Here is a 25420-nt window from a genome sequence, read left to right as displayed (position 1 = left end):
CACAGGAAAAAACAAACAGTAAACCTCAGTTTACCCTTATGTTCTTCAGAAAGATTCTTTATCCCAAAGACTCTATGGTTATGACCTATAAAATTTTATTAAATGTGTAAATTGGATATTTATTAAAGTAAACAATCTTAAAGGTTCTTATTCCAATGGTAATGTCCCCCTTCACTCTTTTTGACTCTCATTTCTCAGTGACCACTTCACCCAGGACCTCACGACCTCACTCTTTGATTACTGTCAGGCACATACATCTACCTGGTCTCCTGATTTCTTTTTGCTCCCATTCTGTACATTCATCTCTGTTTACATTAATTTCACTTCCTTGCTGAAGGCTCTGGTCTCATTACCAACGGAATGAAAACTGAAGCCTTCAGCCTAAAACTGTAGGCTTCCATAAAAGGGACAAAACACTCCACTCCTGCCAAACAATGTTCTTAATCACCCTCCATCCTTGTTTGTCATTCTGTGGGCTGCTCCAAGGCTTCTTCTCCCCTAATCACATTCATCACTTCCCTAATCAGCCACCAATGCTCTAATCAGTCTCTTCTCCTGAGCCTCCCAAGTCCTTATGCATAAACACACTCTGTATCTGAACATCTAAGAGTCTCTAGTTGTTTTATGCAAGTTTTCTTATTCCTTCAACTAAACACTATATAGCCTGAGTATACTGAGAAGGTCTTTACTTTTCATTCTCTATTTATCTTCCTTATGGACCCCTTCACACAGTGACGGGCATAACATAGGGGCCTCTGTCTTCGACCGCTAAATAAATAAGTCTACTGCATGCATGAATTCCTAGTCATTCTGTTTACTTACTTGGCAGTGCTGATGAATTAAGCCTTGCTTTATTTTTGCACCAGACACGAGGTTCCTCCAGGTATCAGTCGCAGACTGAAGATGGCCGTGAGCTCTAGCTGTCCGCAGACATGCCATCAAAGCTCCTAGAGCCCCTCTACTATCATAAGACCCTGAGGATAGGAAAAAATCGCTCGTTTCAAAAGTACAATAACCAAGATCAATATTGTTCTATGTAATAACTACCACATTTTCATGTTTATAATTAACATTTCAAAAAATAAAAATCACATTCTAAACTAAATTCTAGCATGAGTTGAAGTTTCTATTATAAAAGAATCATCACTCAAAAGATTTGATAGTTTTGAGTCAATAATTTCAAGTAGGCGTAATCTTCTATTGTTAACTTAAAAAAATCCGAATTTGGGGGTAATATTTTTACTTTTTCTTTGACAGTTAGAAAACAAATCTAGAAGTGAATCAGAAAAATAATCAGGTAGAGAACTATTTAAAACAATAAAAAGAACTAAAATGACCTTCAACCAAAAAACAGGAAAAACATTTCAGTGTTTTATTTCTCTAAAAATAAACATTGAGGCCCTGGCCAGGTAGCTCTGTTGGTTAGAGTCGTCCCGATAAACCAAAGTTGCAGGTTCCATCCCTGTTCAGGGCACATACAAGACTCAACCAACGAATGCATAAATAATTAGAACAAATCAATATTTCTCTCTCTCTCTCTCTCCACCTCCATTCCTTTTTCTCTAAAATCAATCACTAAAAAAATTTTCTTAATATAAATATGAACACCAGACCTCCCTACATATTTTGGAGTTATTGCTCCTCCCTAGTAAAGATAAAAGGAGGCTCACAAAGAACATGACATCAGTCATCACTAAGGGGACAAACAGCTCTGGCCCACAGGGCACCTTGATATAAAAATAATCCTGCCTTACTTCAGAACACATTCATTAATCCTGAACTTCAGATGGCTTCTCAAAAAGGCAAGAACAATTATTAAAATTATAATGACTTATTTTTCTGTATAGGAATCAGACTTTTCAGCTATCTCAGTTACTTTGAAGTACTGAATGTTTTAAATTATTTTAGTTGCAAATATCCTCCCCCATTGATTAGAGAGAGAGAGAGACAGAGAGGGAGGAAGGGGGCAGGGAGAAGGGGCAGAGAGAGAAGCATGGACTAGTTGTTCAACTTAGTTGCTCCATTTAGTTGTACCCTCATTGGTTGCTTGTCATATGTGCCCTGACTAGGGATTAAAACTTGGACCTTGGTGTACCAGGGACAATGTTCTATCCACTGAGCCACTTGGCCAGGACCAGCTGCAAATATTCTTCTTCTTCCTCTTTTATTTATTTTTTTTTTTTTTTGTATTTCTCCGAAGTTAGAAGCAGGGAGGCAGTGAGACAGACTCCACATGCACCTGACCAGGATCCACTCAGCATGCCCACCAGGGGGCGATACTCTGCCCATCCGGGCTGTTGCTCTGTTGAGGCTAGAGTCATTCTAGCACCTGAGGCGAAGGCCATGGAGCTGTCCTCAGCGCCCAGGCCAACTTTGCTCCAACGGAGCCTCGGCTGTGGGAGGGGAAAAGAAAGATAGAGAGGAAGGAGAGGGGGAGGGGTGGAGAAGCAGATGGGCACTTCTCCTGTGTGCCCTGGCCGGGAATTGAATCCAGGACTTCCACATGCCAGGCTGATGCTCTACCACTGAGCCAACCGGCCAGGGTCTGCAAATATTCTTAAAATGTGATGTAGAGTAGCATTTTCCTGCTCTGTTAAACAGAATATAATAATTTTAAGATTTGCATGATGAGTCAGAATCATAATTTTACATATTAATTACTGAATTGTGTTTTAATCCAGTGACTCCTTTGGGGTTACTGAGTTTCCATGGAGTGTTTACTTCTATTTTAAATTATTACAGACAGCTGTTTTTTGCGGTCATGCCTCTAAATATTGTCTCTTTCCCAGAGGCAAACACTCGCCACTGCCAATTTACCTGTTTAATCTTGCCAAAACAGTTTTTAATTACTGTTTTGATCACTTCAATAAGCAAATCGTGTAAAACACAAATTTATACTCCAGCCTGACAATCAAATAACAAATAAGAACTTGGTAAAATAAATTAAAAGCTAATACCATAGTTCCCCCAATCCAAAAATATTAAATGAGAAATTTAACAAATAAGTAAATAACAAGTTTTAAACTGCACAGTCTCCTGAGTAGCATGATGAAATCTCACTTCATCCCGCTCTGTCCTGCCTGGGACATGAATCATCCCTTGTCCAGCATATCCACACCATATACGCTATCTGTCTGTGGTCACTCAGTGGACAACTCAGTTATGACTGCTGCGATATCCCAGTGCTTGTGTTCAAGTAACCTTTATTTTACTTAATAATGGCCCTAAAGTAAAGAATACTGATGCTGGCAATTCAGGTGTGCCAAAGAGAAGCCATAAAGTACTTTATTTAAGTGAAAAAGTAAAAGGTCTTGACTTAATAAAAAAAAATTTATATGCTGAGGTTACTAAGATCTATAGTAAAAAGAACTCTTCTGTCCATGAAATTGCCTAGTTTACAGTTTAAACTTTATCATATGTATGTATGCATAGGAAAAAGCATAGTATATATAGGGTTTAGTACTATCCATAGCTTCAGGCATCCACTGGGGGTCTTCAAATGTAATCCCCTACAGTGAAGGAGGGACTACTATAAAATAAACCTCATAATCATAACTAGAATCATGCCTTAGCTTGTAGAAATAACTTCAGCCAAAACACTCTATTTAGCTGTGTATAGTAACATTGGTTTTGATCTAAAATCTCTATTGTTAATAGCCTCCTTTACTATTTAAATGATAACATTTAAATTTGTATGTAGTCAACACCTGCCAGAGTAACTACACTTAAGAATCCTAACTAGTGCCTGACCAGGTGGTGGCGCAGTGGATAGAGCGTCGGAGTGGGACACAGAGGACCCAGGTTCAAAACCCTGAGGTTGCTGGCTTGAGCAAGGGGTCACTCGGTCTGCTGTAGCCCCCATCAAGGCACATATGAGAAAGCAATCAATGAACAACTAAGTTGCCTCAAGGAAGAATTGATGCTTCTCATCTTTCTCCCTTCCTATCTGTCCCTAACTGTCCCTCTCTCTGTCTCTGTCACATTAAAAAAAAAAAAAAAGAATCCTAACTAGGGACCCTGACCAGGTTGTTCAACGGACAGAGCATTGTCCCAGCACACCAAGGTCGTGGGTTTGATCCCCAGTCAGGGCACGTATGAGAAGCAACCAATGAGTGCACAACTAAGTGGAATGAATTGATGCTTCTCTCTCTCTCTCTCTCTCTTCTCCTCGCTCCCTCCCTCCCCGCCCCACTCAAATCAATGGGAGGAAAAAAAGAATCCTAACTAGAAATTACTAAAACAAAAATTCATTTTCTTACCAGTTTTAGCATCAGTGGAAGTCTGAAGAATCTTGACCATGTAGCTTAAGCTTTCAGGGTTGCAATTCAATAATTTTGGCAAGTAATAATCAATCACATAAGATTTTTGATCCAGATTTCCTTCACACAGTATATAAAGGAGAGGAGAAACCCAAGTCTCATGCCACTCATCAATCCAAGCACTGTTAACAGCCTGGGATTTCAAATGACTCTTATGATTTTTAAACATGGTTTCTAAGAGGTCACTTGCATAAGGTACCAGTGACTGGTCCCCCATCACATCTAAGATTTGCAATGGAATAGTTTTAGCTAATGCCAAAATATGTTCAACTCCTACGCAATCTACTAAAGAACCAAGGCCTATGTATTTTCCTTTAATATGCCATTCCAATTGCAGAAGACTCTCAGTCAGTTCAGATATGAAACGATCAGCAGCCAAATCTGATTTTTCTAACTCTGACTCTTTGACAGTGAGCAGGTGCATTTGGAGAATGTTTCTGAATATAATTTTGGTTTGGTGTCTCAAAGCATCCAGTGGATGTTCCCAGTGGGTGTAGACATATTCCAAAAGTCTCCTAACTATGCTTGAATTTCCATTCACACTGTCCTTTAGGCTTGGGGAACTTGATTCAAGAACATACATGACTGAATTAGTCCAAGATGCCAAAGTTCTAGACAGAAACATTTCCAGAGTTGATTCCTTGATCCTAAAGAAAAATGAGCCATATTATTATAAAGTGACTAGTAAAAGAAATTTCATTTTATAATTATTTAAACTCTAAATATATAAAATAGAAAGAATGATCAGAAAATTGAATCATAATATTTACAACAGAAATTATAAACAAGGCCAAAACAGACTTCAAATTTGTATATAAATCTATTCATCTTGTAAAATACAATCCAAAAAAGACACAAGGAATCTTTTGGGGTGATAGGAAATGTTCATTATTTTGATTGTGATGACTGTTTCACGGTATTTTAAAACATATTAAAGGGCTAGCCCTGGCCGGTTGGCTCAGCGGTAGAGCGTCGGCCTAGCGTGCGGAGGACCCAGGTTCGATTCCCGGCCAGGGCACACAGGAGAAGCGCCCATTTGCTTCTCCACCCCTCCGCCGCGCCTTCCTCTCTGTCTCTCTCTTCCTCTCCCACAGCCAAGGCTCCATTGGAGCAAAAATGGCCCAGGCGCTGGGGTTGGCTCTGTGGCCTCTGCCTCAGGCGCTAGAGTGGCTCTGGTCGCAACATGGCGACGCCCAGGATGGGCAGAGCATCGCCCCCTGGTGGGCAGAGCGTTGCCCCATGGTGGGCGTGCCGGGTGGATCCCGGTCAGGCGCATGCGGGAGTCTGTCTGACTGTCTCTCCCTGTTTCCAGCTTCAGAAAAATGCAAAAAAAAAAAAAAAAACATATCAAAGGGCTAAAGGTGGGGGAAGTTAGTTGGAACATGGTTTCTTTGGGGGGTAATGAAATATTCTAAAATGGATTGCAGTGATAGTTGCACCATCCTGTTCCTGTAACAAAAAAAAAACAAACCTGTAAATTATATCTCAATTAATCTAAATCCATCGTAAAATACATATTTATTATACAATACATTTTTAAATAAAATATGTATTTCCGATGGCTTTAGGCAACCCCTGTGTTTTGGTCGTTCGACCCCCGCCAGGGTCGCGACCCACAGGTTGAGAACCACTGTCTTAGGTTAAAGCACAGACTTTTCTACAACATTCATTTCACCCAGTCAACAAATTAGATTTCTTATCCTATCGATTAGACATGTGAGGACCACAGTGAATATGATGGAGTTGTTCATAAACTATAAAGCACTATACATATAAAAACTTTTATAGCTTTTTAAAAATGTGAGCATCAGAGAAGGAACAGTAAAATTAATTTTAGAAATGTTCACTACAGCAGTGGTCCCAAACCCCTGGGCCGCGGACTGGTACCGGTCCGTGGGCCATTTGGTACCGGTCCGCAGAGAAAGAATAAATAACTTACATTATTTCCGCTTTATTTATATTTAAGTCTGAACAATGTTTTATTTTTTTTAAATGACCAGATTCCCTCTGTTACATCCGTCTAAGACTCACTCTTGATGCTTGTCTCGGTCATGTGATACATTTATCCGTCCCACCCTAAAGGCCAGTCCGTGAAAATATTTTCTGACATTAAACCGGTCCGTGGCCCAAAAAAGGTTGGGGACCACTGCACTACAGGTTAACCTGCACCAATAATTTCTATAACCTTCTCCCATCACCCCATTTTTTTCTTGTTTCACTTCCATACCTACTTCACTCCCTTTTAATTTAGGGTCATCCTGATCATGTTTCACTGAATTACTAAGTACACTGGCTCAGTTGCCATCTTTTAAATGTCTGACAAGCAAAACAAAATATGAGACAGCGGCATCAAAACTCACTGTGAACTCAAGGTGAACAAAACATGCACCGTATCCAGGAGCAGGGCCTCCCCACTCAGGCCCATCCTCCCATTCTGCCAGTCCAACATGGTGAGTGTGCCCTGACACAGGAATAAGAGCGCTGACTCGGAGACGTCGGCACAACAAAGGCTCCTGCAGGAGTTCAGAAACCACTCCGGGATGTTCGCACAGTCCACCGAACGGAGAAGCAAACTACTAACCTGAAAAACAGAGCAGAGCTAATACATACAAGGCCTCTGAAACTTTTCAGACATATTTCAAAATAGAAATCCCAAATCCTCTTTCCCCAAAACATCCTATGAAAAAATAAATGAATCTAAAGTGAAAAAGCCACAAGTGTTAAAATTATTACAATAATAGAAAAAGAAATCTCAGTACATGAGGCATTTTGCTGGTTTGAATGTATGTACTGATAGAGCCCAACACACCGCCACCTGCTGGTAGATGAGCTTAACTAATGATTTTAAGAAGTGGTTTAGAAAAAAAATTTTTAATTTTATCCAATAATTACTTCGTGTGATTTCAGAGAATGGTGCCATCTATTTTGTAGAAAGTCAGGCAAAGAGCTAAAAGAAGTTTCTAGATAATACAGCAAAGAATAAAACTGTTCGTAGTAATACAAGGCTCGTGGCCCAAATCACCAAATTATGTTTTCCAAATAATCAAATTCACTGAACAATTGATTCCAATATGCTTCCTATCTAAAATATATTTGTGTTCTTCTTAATAAAAAACATTTATTAAAAAGTTACTGCTATATTGTCTGTACATTAATCTCTGCATAATTTAATATTACAAATATTTTATGATACTGAGACAACAGAATAACAGCATGAGAAAAAACTAGAATTTACATAAAAAATTGTTGCTAGTGATTATCTTTGTGAGATGGATTTATAAGTAACTGTTGTGTTCTTTCTGCTTTATCTGAATTTTTGGAACTGTCTCTCATATATCAGAGAAAACGTCATCAGAAAGATTTTGACTATGCAAAACAATTTAATTCACTTCTTTAAAAATAGTTTAGAGCCCTGGCCGGTTGGCTCAGCGGTAGAGCGTCGGCCTAGCGTGCGGAGGACCCAGGTTCGATTCCCGGCCAGGGCACACAGAAGAAGCGCCCATTTGCTTCTCCACCCCTCCGCCACGCTTTCCTCTCTGTCTCTCTCTTCCCCTCCTGCAGCCAAGGCTCCATTGGAGCAAAGATGGCCCGGGCGCTGGGGATGGCTCTGTGGCCTCTGCCTCAGGCGCTAGAGTGGCTCTGGTCGCAACATGGCGACACCCAGGATAGGCAGAGCATCGCCCCCTGGTGGGCAGAGCGTCGCCCCTGGTGGGCGTGCCGGGTGGATCCCGGTCGGGCGCATGCGGGAGTCTGTCTGACTGTCTCTACCCGTTTCCAGCTTCAGAAAAATGAAAAAAAAAAAAAAAAAGTTTAAAAACGTGTCAAATTATCAGTAAAGTACAATTCTAAGAAAGAGATGCACTCACCAAATCAGGAATCTTTTCAGGTGGATGAAACATAGCCTTAATAAAAAGAATAACAGCTAATCCAGATGTGCTCTGAATTGTCTGTAAGAGGTCATCTATTTGGCAAAAAAAAAAAAAAGGAGACAGAGGTATTAAATAATGATGGCTGCTCTGGTACAGTGGAAAGAACAAGTGCTGCAGGGTGAGGCAGTTCGGGTGTAAAATCTGGCTTGACTGCTTCCTAGGTGAATAAGCCTTGGGCAAGTTACTTCACCTCCCAGGGACTCAACTTTCTCTTCTGTGAAATGGGAAGAATAACTCCTATCTGACACAATTGTTATAAGGTATAAATGAATAATGAACACAAAGTCTTTTATGAACAACATATAAACGTTCAATAAATGTGATTTCTTCCTCTCCCCTCCAACATCTTCTCTTCCTCTCCACCTACAGCCTCCCAACACATCTGCCAGCAGCAGCATCTGTGTCCTCCCCTCCACTGATGCCTGTGCATGCCTGTATTCCACATGACTTTACCTCTTCTTAGTGATTTCAGGGCTTGTGTGGAGCCTGCATTAGTGTTCATTACAAACTTTGCTGTCATTGGCACTGTACCCAAAGAATCTTGACTTGCTATCTTATTTTTGTTTTCTCTCTAACAGCCTCTGGTTTGTCAGAAAGTATACTAAATAATATGGTGAATTATTTAATTTGTTGAAAGAATAATACCTACTATAAGTTACCTACTAATTATCCATTCTGTCCTTTATCCATATTAATAGAACTATGGCTTTGATTAAGTTATCCATGTGCCCAGTCAAAGGCAAGACAACTGCTTCCTCACTCTTCCTTGCAATTTAAGGTGGCCATATGAGGGTTCAGGCCAATGAGATGTAAGCACATATTTCTTGGGTACTTTTGATTTACCTAATTAAAAATAAAGATGCAACTAGCCCTCCTTCCTGACTTAGAGACATGTTGTCTTGAGCTATTGCAGTCATACGGCAACAAAGAGGCAACAAGCGTATGGGTGAAAGCCAACAAACACACTGGATATGGCCCAGCAGAAAGGCAGATGTGTGGGTCCTAGACTGCCTACAGTATTCTGGATCACTTGCTCTGAACTTCTCATTTTGTGGGAAGGAGGAGAGGCATATTTGCTTAAGTACTTGAAGTTCAGTTTTCTGTTGCTTGCAGCTAAACACTCTGATACATGAAGCTTTTAAATCCTGGGGAAAACAGTATTGAGTAGGTGTAATCAAATTTTCAGAAAAGAGGCTGCCTGATACTAAATCACGTCTTCTCGGCACTTCACCATTTAGTCATTTTCCTTAGATTTAACAAATTTCTCTTTTAAAAGCAAATATCCTCAGAAAAGATGTCTGTGAATTATCTCTTAATAAGAGTAACTTGAGCCCTGGCCGGTTGGCTCAGTGGTAGAGCATCGGCCTGGCGTGCAGGAGTCCCAGGTTCGATTCCAGCCAGGGCACACAGGAGAAGCGCCCATCTGCTTCTCCACCCCTCCCCCTCTCCTTCCTCTCTGTCTCTCTCTTCCCCTCCTGCAGCGGAGGCTCCATTGGAGCAAAGATGGCCCAGGCGCTGAGGATGGCTCTGTGGCCTCTGCCTCAGGCGCTAGAATGGCTCTGGATGCAACAGAACGATGCCCCGGAGGGGCAGAGCATCGCCCCCTGGTGGGCATGCCAGGTAGATCCCGTTCGGGTGCATGCGGGAGTCTGTCTGACTGCCTGCCCGTTTCCAGCTTTGGAAAAATGCAAAAAAAAAAAATAATAAAAATAAGAGTAACTTTACTTTCCTTCTAACACCTATCCAAGACCCTATGCAAAAAAGAAATACTAATAGGACAATCTGACTAGGACTTCCACTAGTCACCAGGGTTAAAAACATATAAACAATGAGTTTACTATTTGTTTGCCATCAGCCTAGCAAAACCAGAGTTAGTTACTACTCTTTACAAATAAGAGTTGTGAGCGATCCTATTAGTGTTGTTAATATTCATACTCACATTAACATACAGAATGGGAGATAAAGGATGACAAGGTAATATAACTTTTTATGTGGATACTTGTGTTAAGTATCACTTTTTTGTTGATCTTATTGTAATATAAAATACAGGTAACATAAAACAGAGATATAAAAAACCACCCAAAACAAATGTATAGCTTAATGAATTATTAAAAGGCAAATACCCTTGTACCCACCATCCACGGGAAGAAACCGAAATCGGCCTCCAGCCCCAAGGGCTCAACCACGTGCCTCAGCCCAGTCACAAGCCCCTTTCTCTCACCCTGAGTAAGCATTACCCTTCCATAGGAATGACATCCTTAGATTTTAAAAATTAGCTTTAATAAGGCCCTGGTCGGTTGGCTCAGTGGTAGAGTGTCAGCCTGGCGTGCAGGAGTCCCGAGTTCGATTCCTGGCCAGGGCACACAGGAGAGGCGCCCTTCTGCTTCTCCACCCCTCCCCTTCTCCTTCCTCTCTGTCTCTCTCTTCCCCTCCCGCAGCCAAGGCTCCATTGGAGCAAGGTTGGCCCGGGTGCTGAGGATGGCTCCATGGCCTCTGTCTCGGGTGCTAGAATGGCTCTGGTTGCAACAGAGCAACGCCCCAGATGGGCAGAGCATTGCCCCCTGGTGGGCATGCCGGGTGGATCCCAGTCGGGCGCATGCGGGAGTCTGTCTGACTGCCTCCCTGTTTCCAGCTTCAGAAAAAAAAAAAAAGAAAAAAAGAAAAAAAAATGGCTTTAATAATCAAATGTGCAGCCCTAAACTCTATAGCTCAGTCTTTTGCACTTTTAAAAAATGTGATATCTAAGTATCTTTTCATCTACATGTGCACTCTCTGACCCTTTTTATTACCATTTCCTGTGAAAGAACCCTGGCTTTCAGACCTGCTGGCTGAGGTTCCCATAATCCGATATCATTTGTTTACTCCTGGTACAGTTCAACATGTTCCCCCATCCTCTATAATGCCTGTGAGTTGGCAGGTGACCTAGAGACACAACCAGCTCAAGTTCGATCCCTTTGGGAAGAATATCGGGGGTAAAAGCAAGACCATGGGGCACGTGTTTTCTGGTTGTGTTTCTTTAATGTTAGCAGCCACTGATGCTTATGCATCAATTCATTGGGGGTTACAAAATGGTGATATTCTAATTCTATCATTTTATTTTAATTTATTAGTTAGAATACTTTCATAAAGACATGTCTTCTCATTATTTGGTATAGTTCATATGGATAGAAGCAACATATGAGCTATAAGGAGGCATAATGACCAGCCCCACAATGACTACTGTCATTATTTGAAGATAATACCTACTGCTAAGGAGAAAAGTACTAGGGGGTCCTCGGGTTACGACACAGTTCCATTCCTACAAACAGTGACGTAACCGAATTTTGGTGTAAGCCGAAACACTTCCTAGCCTAAGCCACTTACGTTTTTCTAACACAGTTGTAAAATCAAAATCTAGAACATAAAAACACAACTAAGCCACAGAAAAAGGAAAAGGACATAAAATCTACTGTATGGTACACTGTATTGAGTGTCCTTCCTCTGCGTGCAACCAAACCAGTTCGCCCACATAAGTATGACACTAACAAGGTAAGCTGAAACAGTCATATCTCAATTTCTGTAAGTTTTTACAGGAGTGAGCTTTGTAAACTTGAAACGTTGTTTGTCAAGACTGTTGTAACCAGAGGACCCCCTGTATATACCACCCTTTCCCTATCTTCTTTCTAAATTTGGAAATTTCTTCTCAAGAATTTTCTTTTGCTATTTAAAGTCTGTGGCCTTTCAACACTAAGATTGTCAGGTTTTCTTCTTTGTATATAATACAATATATATACACATACTTAGAAAAGTGCATCGACCTTATCCCTTACTAAATTGGTATATGTGAAAGAAAAAGCATTAAAACCTTGTAATCCCAGACCTTTCCCCACTTCAAGGGGCTGAGGGAGAAGTTCTATATCTCTGTTAAGTATCATATATTTCATACCATTATTCGCAAAAACTCAGTGGCAACTATAATCTTCATTCGTATGTTTTTACACTTACCATCATTTAAAAACTTGGTAAAAATGCTCAGCAATTCACACATACTCTGCCATGTGGGAGAACTGGAAATCTTCAAATGAATTCTCTGGAGACCTTGTGCTTTCTGAACTAACATTACTGAAACTCTAATGCCTACTAATAAGTCATTCATCAGCTGCGTTTGAACAATATGATTTCCCGCAAATTTTCTACAACAAAGAAAAGGCATTATTACAAAAGAGAAGTCAAATAAAAATGTCTCCATTTCTATTCCTTTTCAAAATAACACATTCCTCAATCAAAGGGCCAAAATCAATTTTAGATTACAGCAGATATTTATGCCTTTCTCTTCCATTCCCATGAACATTCCAATTATGCAGACATGTATTAGAAACTTTCAATAATCTTAACTTACCTCAACATATCCCTCCTTCTCAGCCAATGACTAACCTAACGTCTCTTTTTTAGAGTAAAAAATAACAAATTAAAACTGGAATAACACAATTTATGAACATGAATGCTTCCTCAACCTTGCTATACTTTCTTTATCTGGCTCCTAAGATGCCAGGCTCTCCCGCACTTTCTCCTACTCACAGTTTCTCCTCCTTAGACACCTTGGCTAGTTCACCTTGTTCTGGCCTCTTCATGTGAGAACTCTCCATGACTCAGACCTTAGTCCTCATCTTTTGTCCACTGAATTCATTCCCTTGATGCTGATCTCATCGGGCTCATTAGCTTTAAATTACAAGCGACATGCTGACAATTCCCCATTTTTAAAAAAAAATTTATTGATTGATTTTAGGATTGGGGAGAGAGGGTAGAGAGAGGGAGAGAGACAGGAAGGAACATTGATCTGTTTCTGTATGTGCCCTGACTGAGAATCGAACTGGCAATTTTTGCATCAGGACAACACTCTAATCAACCGAGCTATCCGGCCAAGGCAACAATTCTTAAATTTTTATCTCCAGCACAGACCTCTCTAATTTCAGACTTGAAGATGAAGCTTCCTCCTCAATATCTTCACTTGGATGTCTAACAGACATTTCCAACTGCATGAACTTATCTTCAATTCCAGATGTGCACCACTTGCTGGGATCTGCATCTTACAAAAACTCTATAATCATCCTTGACTCCTTTCGTCCTCATTCCATCCTGGTGGCTCTACCTTCCTTCAAAGAGAAATTCTGGCTACAGAATCAGACCACATCTACTGCCAGTCCAGGCTGAGCCACTTTCAGCTCTTCCTTGGATTATGACAACAGCTTCCTGACTGGTCCCAGCTCCTAACCTGCCCCTCTCAGCCTATTATCAACAGAGCAGAACACTGAGTGATAATATGAAAACATAGGTCAGGGAAAACAACGCAAGGGTTCCTCAAAAAGCTAAACACAGAATTACCATGTGATCCTGCATTTTTCTCCTAGGTATATGACTAAAAGAATTGAAAATAGAGAGTCAAACGATCCTTGCCTACCAATGTTTATGGCATCATTATTCACATTAGCCAAAAGGTAGAAATAACCCAAATAGCCATCAACAGATAGATGGATAAACAAATGGAATATTATTCAGCCATAAAAAGGAATAAAATTCTGATAGATGTCACAAAATAGAATAATCTGTAAAATATTATCATTGAAATAAGCCAGATGCAAAAGAACAGATATTGTATTCCACTTATTTGGAGAATCTACAATGCACAATCTCAAAGAGTCAGAGTAGAATGAATACAGGTTATCATGGGTCGTGGGAAGGGATAAAAAGACAATGAATTTTCTTTTGGACATACTGAATTTAGACATATGTAAAGTATCTAAGCTAAGATGTCCAGGAGGTAACTGACTACATAAATCTACCACTTAGAGAACAGAGCTAAGCTGGAGTAATAAATCTGGAAATCCTAAATACAGAGACGATAGCTGACACCAAAGAAGTGGCTATTAAGTAGTCAAAACAAAGAGACTAAAAAGGACAGAACCCACATCTAAGAGATGCCCGGAGGAAGAAAGCCTGAAAGGCGACACAGGAGCTCCTTCTGGGGGAGGCAAAAGGGGACCTGGCTTAAAGATGGCCTTCAGGTGGAACCTCTACTCTCCCACAGAACCCCCTAAACCAACACCCAAGGGATTTGAACATAAAAAGACATAAATATACAGCCCTGGCCGGTTGGCTCAGTGGTAGAGCATCAGCCTGGCATGTAGGAGTCCTGGGTTCGATTCCCGGCCAGGGCACACAGGAGAAGCACCCATCTGCTTCTCCACCCTTCCCCCTCTCCTTCCTCTCTGTCTCTCTCTTCCCCTTCCACAGCCAAGGCTCCATTGGAGCAGAGTTGGCCTGGGCGCTGAGGATGGCTCCATGGCCTCTACCTCAGGCGCTAGAATGGCTCTGGTTGTGGCAGAGCAATGCCCCAGATGGGCAGAGCATCGTCCCCTGGTGGGCATGCTGGGTGGATCCCAGTCAGGTGCATGCGGGAGTCTGTCTGACTGCCTCCCCATTTCCAGCTCCGGAAAAATACAAAAAAAATAAGTAAATAAAAAGACATAAATACAGAAGAACAACACATAGGCAATAAGACAGCATTAAAATTGTAGCTACAAAGCAGATGGAGAAGTGATAACTGACTTAGCAAAATAAAGAAAGGTGACTATGAAGTCAGAGAACAAACCCAGAAGCAACCTGCAGGCCTAAAAGGCTAAGAAATTGTAGGCACGAGGAACTCCCTGTTGTGGAGGTAAACATAGGGCTGAAAACAGGAAGACTGGCAACAAGTCTGTTGAAAAGGAATGAAATGTCTGGATCATACCTCCAGGCCAGAAAACAACTGGTTTACCTCTAGCAATGGTAGAACAGCAGCTGTCTACACAGGAAGACAGCACACACAGATAAGGCGGCAATACCATACTGCAAATAGGAGAATTAGGTAAATATATGCAAAGCAAATGCCAAATGCCAAGACTTCAGCTTTCAGACCCAGCAATCAGAACATTAATGGTTTGGAAGATTCTTTCATAGTGAATCCACTACCCATGCAAAAGAACTAAAGATGCTGTCATCAGGGATTCTCCAAAGAAAGAGCACCATTAGACTAACCCACAATAAAACCTGCAGTCGACCATACCCACATTCACAGAGATTCAAATGAACTCTCAGTGCCCCATTCTTAAATATGAGTGCTTGGTCTAGGATCACCAGACTTGTAAGGAAAGTTTCTAGCAACAAATATAGTGACCAAAAGCAGCAAACAGAAAAAAAGCAACTTGGCCCTGGCCAGTTGGCTCAGTGGTAGAGCGTTGGCCTGGCATGTGGATGTCCCAGGTTCAATTCCCAGTCAGAGTACACAGGAGAAGCGCCCATCTGTTTCTCTATGCTTCCCCCTCTCAATTTTCTCTTTTTCTTCCCCTCCTACAGCCATGGCTCGACTGGAGAAGTTGAAGATGGCTCCATGGTCTCTGCCTTAGGAGCTAAGAAGAGCTCATTTGCTGAGCAATGGAGCAATACCCCAGATGAGCAAAACATTACCTCCTAGTGGGCTGGATCCCAGTCAGGGTGCATGCAGGAGTCTGTCTCTCTGCCTCCCCTCCTCGGAAGGAAGGAAGGAAGGAAGGAAGGAAGGAAGGAAGGAAGGAAGGAAGGAAGGAAGGAAGGAAAGGATTAAAACAACTTGGAAGAAATAGAGGCTATGTAAATATAAAAAACTTTTTAAAATAGTGTCATTACTATCTTTAGAGAAATAACAGAGACTACTTCATCTACAAAATAAGAATAAGCTGCTATGAAAAAGAAACATTCAGGTGGAAAAAAGCACTCTTCCCTTTCTCATTTATTCTCATAACTTATTATGAGATTTTAAAAAATTAAATATCAAACCTCTAAAATATCAACTTAAAAAATTAGGTCTGGCCCTGGCCGATTGGCTTAGCAGTACAGTGTCAGCCCAGTGTGTGGATGTCTTGGGTTCAATTCCCGGCCAGGGCACACAGAAGCGCCCATCTGTTTCTCCATCCTTCCCCCCCTCCTTCCTCTCTGTCTCTCTCTTCCCATCCCTCAGCCAAGGCTCCATTGGAGCAAAGTTGGCCCAGGCACTGGGGATGGCTCCATGGCCTCTACCTCAGGTGCTAGAATGGCTCCAGACTCAACAGAGCAATGCCCCAAAAGGGCAGAGCATCGCCCCCCGGTGGGCATGCCAGGTGGATCCTGGTCGGGCACATGTAGGAGTCTTTTCTCTCTGCCTCCCTGCTTCTCACTTCAGAAAAATACAAAAAAAAAAAGAAAGAAAGAAAGAAAAGAAAAGAAAAATTAGGTCCACCATTAACAAAGAGAGATAGAAAGGAGCATATCATAGAATGTTTTTAAAATTTCCTTTGTACAAAGACAATGTGCAACTGCAAGGGTATATGAGCATGCAAATGTAATACTTGCCTATTTTCCTCCGAGATTTCAATTAAACTCTTCTGTAGAAAATGAAGCACTGAAACAAAGAATATAATGATAAACCAAAAATTTAAAACTGTGCACTTTAAGTCCAGCACAAGAAAATATTTTAAATTGCTGTACCTAAAATGATATCACATTACAGTAGAAATTTAAAAGGAAGGAACACAATGTACCTTAGTTATCTGCAGTACTCTACCTACTGCTAACTAACTTAAAAAAAACAGTTCCAAAATGATTCAGACAAGCTGTCACCTCTCAGAATAAAATAAAATAACAGGACTCACCATTTTCAAGGAGATTATTAACACTTGTTATACCTGTAGGAGAAAAAATGAACACTGATAATAAGTTTCAGGACCAAAATTAACATCATTTAAAACCAATGACATCCCTGGCTGGCTGGCTCAGTGGTATAGCGTTGGCCTGGTGTGCGGATTCCTGGGTTTAATTCCTGGTCAGGGCACAGAGGAGAAGCGACTATCTGCTTCTCTACCCCTTCCCCTTTTCTCTCTCTCTCTCTCTCTCTCTCTCTCTTTCTCTCTCTCTCTCCTCCTCCTGCAGCCACGGCTCAATTGGTTCTAGTGAGTTGGTCCTGGGCACTGAGGATGGCTCCCTGGCCTCTACCTCAGGTACTAAAAAGAGCTCAGTTGCTCAGCAACAGAGCAACAGCCCCAGAGGGGCAGAGCACCACCCCATACAGGGCTGGCCAGGTGGCTCCCGATCAGGGAGCAGGCGAGAGACTGCCTCTCTGCCTCCTTTCCTCTCACTTAATTTAAAAACAAAAAACAAAAAAACCCAATGATGTAATAAAAGGCATTAACGAGGAAAAGTACTAGAAAAGAGCTGGCTTACCCAAGTTAAAGTTCTCCATACAGGAAGATATATTATCAATTACTTTCCTGTAAGAGTATAGATCAGTGGTATTCAATTCTTCCTTAAGACGAGATGTAAAACTTTGTATGGCCTCAGTGAGATAAAATTCAGGTAGGCAATTTAGTGAGCTAGAAAAAAAAGCAAGTATTGGAAATCTTGACAACTCTATAGTACAAGGATATGTGAAGAGGGTAGGGAATCATTACAAATGAAGGAACATTGAACAAGACCTTCAAAATACCACCAGAAAATAAATTAGACTATCCTCAACAGAGTGTCCAGAGTGATATTACCAAAACACCATGTTATTCCTCTGCCTAAAATCATCCAATAATGTCCCTTCCAATCAAAGTAATAGCCAAAGTGCTTACAATGACTTACAAGATCCTGTCAATCTGGCCCAACCACCGCCACTCATCCTGATCCTTGTATACTAACTCTAGCTACATGGCTTTCCTTTGTTCTAACAACATGCCGAAACCTTTGCTCTTGCTATTTCCTCCACCTGGAATACTCTTCTCTCAAATATACCCAATAATCATTCCCTTGCCTCTTCTGAATCAATTTCAAATATCACCCTATCAATATCAATTGAGCCAAAATATCTAAAGTGACCACTATGTTTTAAACTGTAATCCTCACCCAATCCTTAGGTCTCCCTTTCTTTCCCCCTTCTCTGTTCTATTTTTCTCCATAGCACTTACACCATCTCATCTTATATATTTTGCTTCTTTATTTTGTGTATGTTCTATCTCTCTCTTAGAATGTAACCTCCATTCTAGACTGTTTTACTCACTGTTCCACCAATATCTAGAAGAATATTTGACACATATTAGGTGGTCAGTAAAAATATATTGAATGGATAAATTAAATTTAAATCAATTTTACATCAATTAATCTAAATCAAAACCAGTAGGCATTTTTTAAAAATCTGACTAAACAGTTCTAAAGTTTTTCTAGAAGAAAAAGAAATCAAAACTGGAAGTATTTGGAAAAAGAAGAGCCATTAGAGGGATGACTTGCTCTATCATATAATTAAACCACATTAAGAAACCATAATGAGTAAGTGTGGTGTTTGTGCATAAACAAATAGTCCCAAGTCTAAATCCAAACCAGGAAAATAATTTTTAATATTGATTACTTTTGATCAAATTGAACATTTATAATACCCACGTCCCTTTTTCTCCTTACCTTGCCAAGACTTTCTTCAAGGGATTCTTTATATTCAAAGAAAGATAGCTGCCTGCTAAAATATCCAAGCAACTTCTAATAGTGGGATCACATAAGCCATTTTTATCTGCCCTCTCTAGTAAAGGCACAATCTACAATCCAAAAAAATTCATAGTCATAGTAATTTTTTATTATCAAGCATAACAAAGTAACATGGATTCCAATACTCTTAATTCTCATTTATAATGTGAAATATTTTCCACACTGCACTGTTAAGGATACTGATTTAAACACCTGTTTCAGTATTTATTATTTTTTTAACACATGCCCTCAACTCCCACTTTATCCTCCAGACCCACCTTCATTGAGAATTACAGACCTATCAGTGGCTTAAGGTACAGGAATTCTGTAGCGCTATTGAAAAAACGATTATATTGGGCCCTGGGCGGTTGGCTCAGTGGATAGAGTGTCAGCCCAGCATATGAACATCCAGGGTTCAATTCCTAGTCAGGGCACATAGGAGAAGCAACCATCTGCTTCTCTCCCCGCCCCCTCCCCCTTCTCTCCTTCTTCTCCTCTTGCAGCTAGCGGCTTTTGATTGGTTTGATCATTGGCCCCAGGAGCTGAGAATAGTTCGGTTGATTCAGCATGGGCCCCAAACTGGGGTTGCTGGGTGGATCCCAGTCAGGATGCATGTGGGAATCTCTCTCTCTCACTTAAAAAAAAAATTATCTCCACAAAAGTATGTACAGTTATCTCATTATCCTATCTACGTACTTATAGCTCCAATGATGGTAGATGCCTGAATATGGCTTCTATTGCTACTTTGAATAAAAAGATATTATACAATAAACAGAAAGAAAAACCTATTCTTTAATGATATATTGATATTAAATAATTGGGAGCCAAAAATTATCAATTAATTTGAAAAGTCCATAACAGCAATAAAGCTTCAAGATGAATTCATGAATATCAATTCAGCCTTACCTGTTTAACATAACGGATTTGTGACACTCCATCTGTGAGTTGTACACAATGCAGCAGCAAAGAAGCTAGATTCTTCCCTTCCACATCAGCCAAAGCTATATAACATATACATACAAAAATTTCTTCAGTGATTTAACAAAGCATCCTATAAATTCTATAAACTTTAAGTATTTATAAACTCAAAATACCAGGAAGAACTTAAGTCTGAAGTAGAATTTTTTAAAAAACCCATTTTGTATCCAAAACTGAATATAAGGAGCATTGAAAATTAAATAGCAAGAGTTTGAACACTGGGTGATATATGAAGTTCCAGAGACAAAAATACTTTATTTGTAGCCTAGAAAAGGAATAAACAAAGTCTGAAATCACTTACCTCTCAAAGTTTCAAGGTCCTGATGACAAATGGCCAATGTAGTAACTTGTCTTTCTCTCTTCTTCTTTACAACCATTTTAAATAGAATAACAGTTACTGCAAGAAAAGAAGAATTTAAGGAATTCTGTGACGCATGGTTCTCGAACCCTCGTACAGTAGACATTTTGGGCCAGATAATTCTTTGCTGTGGGTTCTTGTACTGTACACAGTATGTAGAATGGCAAACACATCCCTGGCCTCTACCCACTAGATGCTAGTAGCATCTTCCTCCCACCCAGTTCTGAAAACAACAACAACAAAATCTCCAGACAGGGCATAATGTCCCCTAGGGAATAAAGTAGCTAATAGCTTAAGGTCCATTGGTCTAAGGATTTCTGCTTTGAAAAAGAAAATTAATTTTTTTAAGCTCAAGAAGACTTTATTATTGCCTAAAGTTACCTTTACCTGATGCCAATCTTCATATTTTAAAATACAGCAAACCTTCGATTTGGTAATAACAAAAGAAACCAGCATGGTTTTTCCAGAAATAAAGTGTGTCTAACTATCCTCAGTAACTTCTTAGACTGACAGATCAGAAGGTGACATAACACACTGTACCCTGATTTCTGCATAGTATTTGATAAAGAAAACTTTTACAGACTAACCTTGTGAGTTTGCTTTTAGTTAACAAACTGAGTTTGTTTTAGGTAACAGGGTTCGTAATGAACTGAACAAATGTACTAAAAAAATACACACTAATAGTACCATGCCATCTAAAGAGAAGTCACTGGGGAAATGCCACACAGGGCTCCATTCTTGAGTTGGCATTTTTAGCAGTGTATATGATGCAGACATTAGAGGACTAACAGTAAATTTATATGTTAATTTATAAAAGACACAATGTTGGGAGGACATGTTGGATGGTGGAATGAGGATTAAAAATCTGCCCAATGAACTAGAATAAACTTACCAAGATGAAATAGAAATAAATGTAATATGCTGCACTTAGATCGGAAACACATAATATATAGTAGAAATACAGGATGAGGGAGCAAGGGGAGATGAAATGTGATTTGAAACAGTTCAATGTGGCCAACAGCACATGACTACTGAAAAGCACATTAGAAGTCAGACAGATGAAGGGAGTGCATGATCCCTTTCATCTTACAGGTCAGGTGACATGTGGAGCATTAGGTGCAGTGATGGTGGCCATATCTTAAGAATCTGTAACAAGTGATGCAAGGCCTGGCCGTTTGGTGGTAGAGCGTCGGCCTGACGTGTGGATGTCCTGGATTCAATTCCCAGTCAGGGCACAAAGGAGAAGGGATCATCTGCTCCTCCACCCCTTCCCTTTCTCTTTGTCTCTCTCTCTCTTCCCCTTCCACAGCCATGGCTCAAGTGGTTCAAGCAAAGTTGATGTCAAGCGCTGAGGAAGGCTCCATGGCCTCTGCCTCAGGTGCTAAAAAATGGCTCCGTTCTTGGGCAATGGAGCAATGGCCCCAGATGAGGCAGAGTACCGGTAGCTAGTGGGCTTGCCAGGTGGATCCCAGTTGGGGCACATGCGGGAGCCTGTCTCTCTGCCTCCCCTCCTCTCATTAAAATAAAATAAATAAGTAAATAAAAAATTTATAAACAAATGATGGAGGCTTTGAGGACCAACCAAATTTCTGAAGGGCCAAGAAAGCACCTCCTTCAGAGAACAGCTTAGTTAACCAAAGCTGGCTTGCAGAAAAGAGGTCAGGACAGTGCCTTAAATGATGGTTGGACTGGTTAGAGCAGGGGTCCCCAAACTACGGCCCGCGGGCCGCATGCAGCCCCCTGAGGCCATTTATCCGGCCCCCACCGCACTTCTGGAAGGGGCACCTCTTTCATTGGTGGTCAGTGAGAGAAGCATAGTCCCCATTGAAATACTGGTCAGTTTGTTGATTTAAATTTACTTGTTCTTTATTTTAAATATTGTATTTGTTCCCGTTTTGTTTTTTTACTTTAAAATAAGATATGTGCAGTGTGCATAGGGATTTGTTCATAGTTTTTTTTATAGTCCGGCCCTCCAATGGTCTGAGTGACAGTGAACTGGCCCTCTGTGTAAAAAGTTTGGGGACCCCTGGGTTAGAGGGAAAGAAGAGTACATGTCTTTGATCTTGTTATAAGGTTAGGAAAAAGTACAAGCTTCTGGGAGGCAGATTCCAGCTCAATGCAAAGGAAGAACTCCATGTTCCAACTATGAAATGGGTTGCCTTTTAAACAGAGAATTCCCAATACCAGAAATATTCAAAAACAGGTTGAATGAAACCTTTACATTTGGACTCTTGCAATAGCCTCCTAATTGGTCTCCTCACTTCGATCTTTGCTTCTGAAGAGTCCATTCTCTTCACAATCATCCGAGCAAATAAAACTCTAATCAAATCTAATTACTCTTGCCCTGGCTGGATAGCTTGGTTAGAGCATCGTCCTTAAGCACAGAGATGGCCAGTTCGATCGCCGGTCATAGCATATACAGGAACAGATCCATGTTCCTGTCTCTCTCCCCTTTTCTCACTCTAAAATCAATAAAAATAAACATTTATAAAACCTAATTACTCTCTTGGGCTGTCCAAGGGCTTCCAATTACACTTAGAAAAAAATCCAAACTTGAGACTTTGGTCTTCAAGGCTCAACATAATCTGGCTCTGACTTCCCCTGCACTTCATCTCAAATTAATCTTCCCTTCACCACTTCAAGGTCTCAGCTCTTCCTGATGCTCTCATTTCCATCTAAAGGGTTTTGCATGTTCTGACACCTCTGCCTGTTAATGCTCATACCACCAGACTTTTTCAAGGCTGATCTTTACATCTCTTCTAGAATAATCCCTCTTAAGAAGCATTCAGTGACCACTCTGTCTACAATGCCACCATTCCTACTCACATACACATCATTTCCATTATTTTTTTTTAATTGATTGTAAAGAGAGAGGAAGGGAAAGAAACAGAAAGACTGAAACCGGTCTGTTTCTGTATGTGCTCTGACTGAGGATCAAACTTGCAACCTTTGCGTATCCAGACAGTGCTCAAATGAACCAAGCTATCTGGCCAGGGCCCATTACTTTTTCTTCATAGCATTTACAACCACCTCAAATTACACTGACTTTTTTATTTGTATATTGGCTGCATTCCCTACTCCTAAACCCCATGAAGGCAGCAAGTTCGATCTGGTTTGTCCACTGTTTTAATGGTCAATTCCTAAAATAGTACCTGGTGCCTATTAGGTGCTCAGTAAATATTAGATGAATAAGCATGAATTAACAAATATTTGTCAGAGATGTTAAAGAAGGAATATATGCCTTTAACAGCGAAAAGGTGGACTACTGAGTTTCTAAGGTATATTCTATATATACGCGTGACAAGCTAATCCTGACACTTGATAACTATGGTCCATTTGCAAAATAAGATATCAATATAGCAATGGCATGTGAAAAACCACTTAACAGAAAATAGCAATAAAAAATGGACACAGCTAGAAAGGCATCCGTAGGGAAAGAATTTGAAAAGTGACATTATTATATCTAAGAGAATAATCGTGAATCACGTCTTAGGGAAGTGACCATTGTACAACGTTCAGAAGGGACAGACAGGTAACTGGGAAGACAATTCTCTGGTGAATGGTGAGCAAGTTTGCAGCAGGATTTGATCTTAGAAACTTTGAGGCTTCACACAAAAAAAGTGCGGTGCTTATACGTGCTCAATGGATGCCTAAACGTTTGTCCTGACGGACTAGGCTTCCCCAATAGGCACCATATGGCACTGCTTAAGAGTCAGAAGATGCTCCGCAAATTACGTCTACTCCTTCGGGGTTCTCCTGGCTGCTTCCCTTTTCAACGCTACTTCACTCCCACCTGCACCTTTCTGCACATTCTCTAAGGAATTTTCGAACCATGTGGGGTCCGTGGAATGACAGGTGGGAAAAAATGGTTAAAATGCTGTCTCCAGGGAGACTCTAAGCGACCGGAAATCAGTGTCAAAACACCAAATTCTCGCGATGCTAAAGGACAGGAATTGGTACGTATCACCTAGCGGCCCCTAACAAAGTGGCAGAGCCCAGCAATGGAGAGTGACGCGCAACCCCAGGGCAGACCGTCTGCGAGCCAAACCTCGTGACCATGGGGGTCTGAGAAGAGTCGCAGCGGTCTAGATGAGTTCCGGAAAGCTGATATAGTTCTACGGTGTCTCGGTGGCTGGCAACGTGGTCTTCTAGCGACTACCGGGCCGCAGTGTAGGGAGGGAAGCAAGAGGACCTCTGGGAGGAGTCATCGCGAGAATTTAGCTAATGCGCTCCTCCAATGAGGAGTCGGTAAAGGTCCTGATGTCACCCAGTAACGTGTGTTCGAGAGTGGGCTTTCTTAGACGCGGACTTTAAAGAGAGCGCGGTACCTTTCCTCTGCCGCTGGGACTAACACAGCACTGTGGAATCCTGTGTACTCCATCCACTTACGGCAGTTTACTATAGCCTCCACCCCACCCCACCCCGAGTGGGTGGGAAACGCCTTTTCTTCCACGCAGACACTCCATCCTTCTCCCATTCGGCTTGCCCAGAGCAGGGCTGGGGCGGTGGGGGTGGGGGTAGGGGGTGAGGGTACTGCCTCCGGGTCTCGGGAACGAGGAGCCTAACAATTTGAAAGCTTGCAAGAGGGGTAGGAGGTGGGGAGGGCTATGAATCGAAGCCACAAAAATAATTTTGAAAAAAATGAGAAGTACCAAAGTGCATTGATTCATTTAGCAAACAGATAATGAGCGCTGTTTTTGGAACGCTGCCAGACACTATCCTTGAAAGTTACCCACTATTTAGGATATATGTATCACACAGGTCATGCATATGTCAGACGGTGCAGACCTTTAAAAATAAATAAAATAACTTGATGCCGACCACTACCCTAGGAGCTGGAATGGGGAAAAGAGCCTTTATTCAAGGGCAATTAATCAATTAATTTGGCAAAGTGAGGAACATTAACGTTTCCCAAACCTTTAGTCACATTGATGATCTTAGGTTTTTATCATTACTTTTTCTGGATTTTATTCCATTGTTTGATATACCACATTCCTGTACGCATTCTACTCTTTGGGAGATTTGGGTTGTTTCCAGTGTTTGCTCTATTAGCGGTGCTGTAAACTTTCTTGTGCGTGTCAACTGATGAGTGTGTACAGAACTTTCTCTACAGCACTGTTTTTGTAGTATCTTTGATCAGGACTGATAGTAAGAAATACATTGTACCTTGAACCAAGTACATACAAATATTTGCATATATAAAACTTTTTTTTGGGGGGGGGGGAGGCAGCAAAATTATGCTCCAGAAACTGGTTCTGTCTTTGTCAGGAAATAACTTAGTATAGGTTTGCTATGGGAATTATAATAATTTCCCA

At 41.0% G+C, this 25420-nt stretch overlaps 1 protein-coding gene across 2 annotated transcripts in view; it reads right to left on the bottom strand.

Annotated features, from left to right (window-relative positions):
* Positions 1-24492, bottom strand: part of THADA (THADA armadillo repeat containing) — a 355537-nt gene extending 331045 nt beyond the window's left edge. For both annotated transcript variants that reach the window (XM_066378390.1, XM_066378391.1), the window contains exons 1-12: positions 24154-24492; positions 20049-20144; positions 19676-19770; positions 18710-18840; positions 17498-17646; positions 16930-16962; positions 16631-16679; positions 12233-12420; positions 8186-8280; positions 6680-6900; positions 4260-4966; positions 823-974 (exon numbers count right to left, since the gene is read on the bottom strand). In XM_066378390.1, coding sequence (XP_066234487.1) covers positions 823-974; positions 4260-4966; positions 6680-6900; positions 8186-8280; positions 12233-12420; positions 16631-16679; positions 16930-16962; positions 17498-17646; positions 18710-18840; positions 19676-19770; positions 20049-20124 — 1896 coding nt within the window. In that variant the 5' untranslated portion in view covers positions 20125-20144; positions 24154-24492. The remainder of the gene's footprint in view (positions 1-822; positions 975-4259; positions 4967-6679; positions 6901-8185; positions 8281-12232; positions 12421-16630; positions 16680-16929; positions 16963-17497; positions 17647-18709; positions 18841-19675; positions 19771-20048; positions 20145-24153) is intronic.
* Positions 24493-25420: the final 928 nt, after the last annotated feature.

Source organism: Saccopteryx leptura, chromosome 3 (assembly GCF_036850995.1).
Source record: "Saccopteryx leptura isolate mSacLep1 chromosome 3, mSacLep1_pri_phased_curated, whole genome shotgun sequence".
NCBI lineage: Eukaryota > Metazoa > Chordata > Mammalia > Chiroptera > Emballonuridae > Saccopteryx > Saccopteryx leptura.
This window is presented reverse-complemented; position numbering and strand designations above follow the sequence as displayed.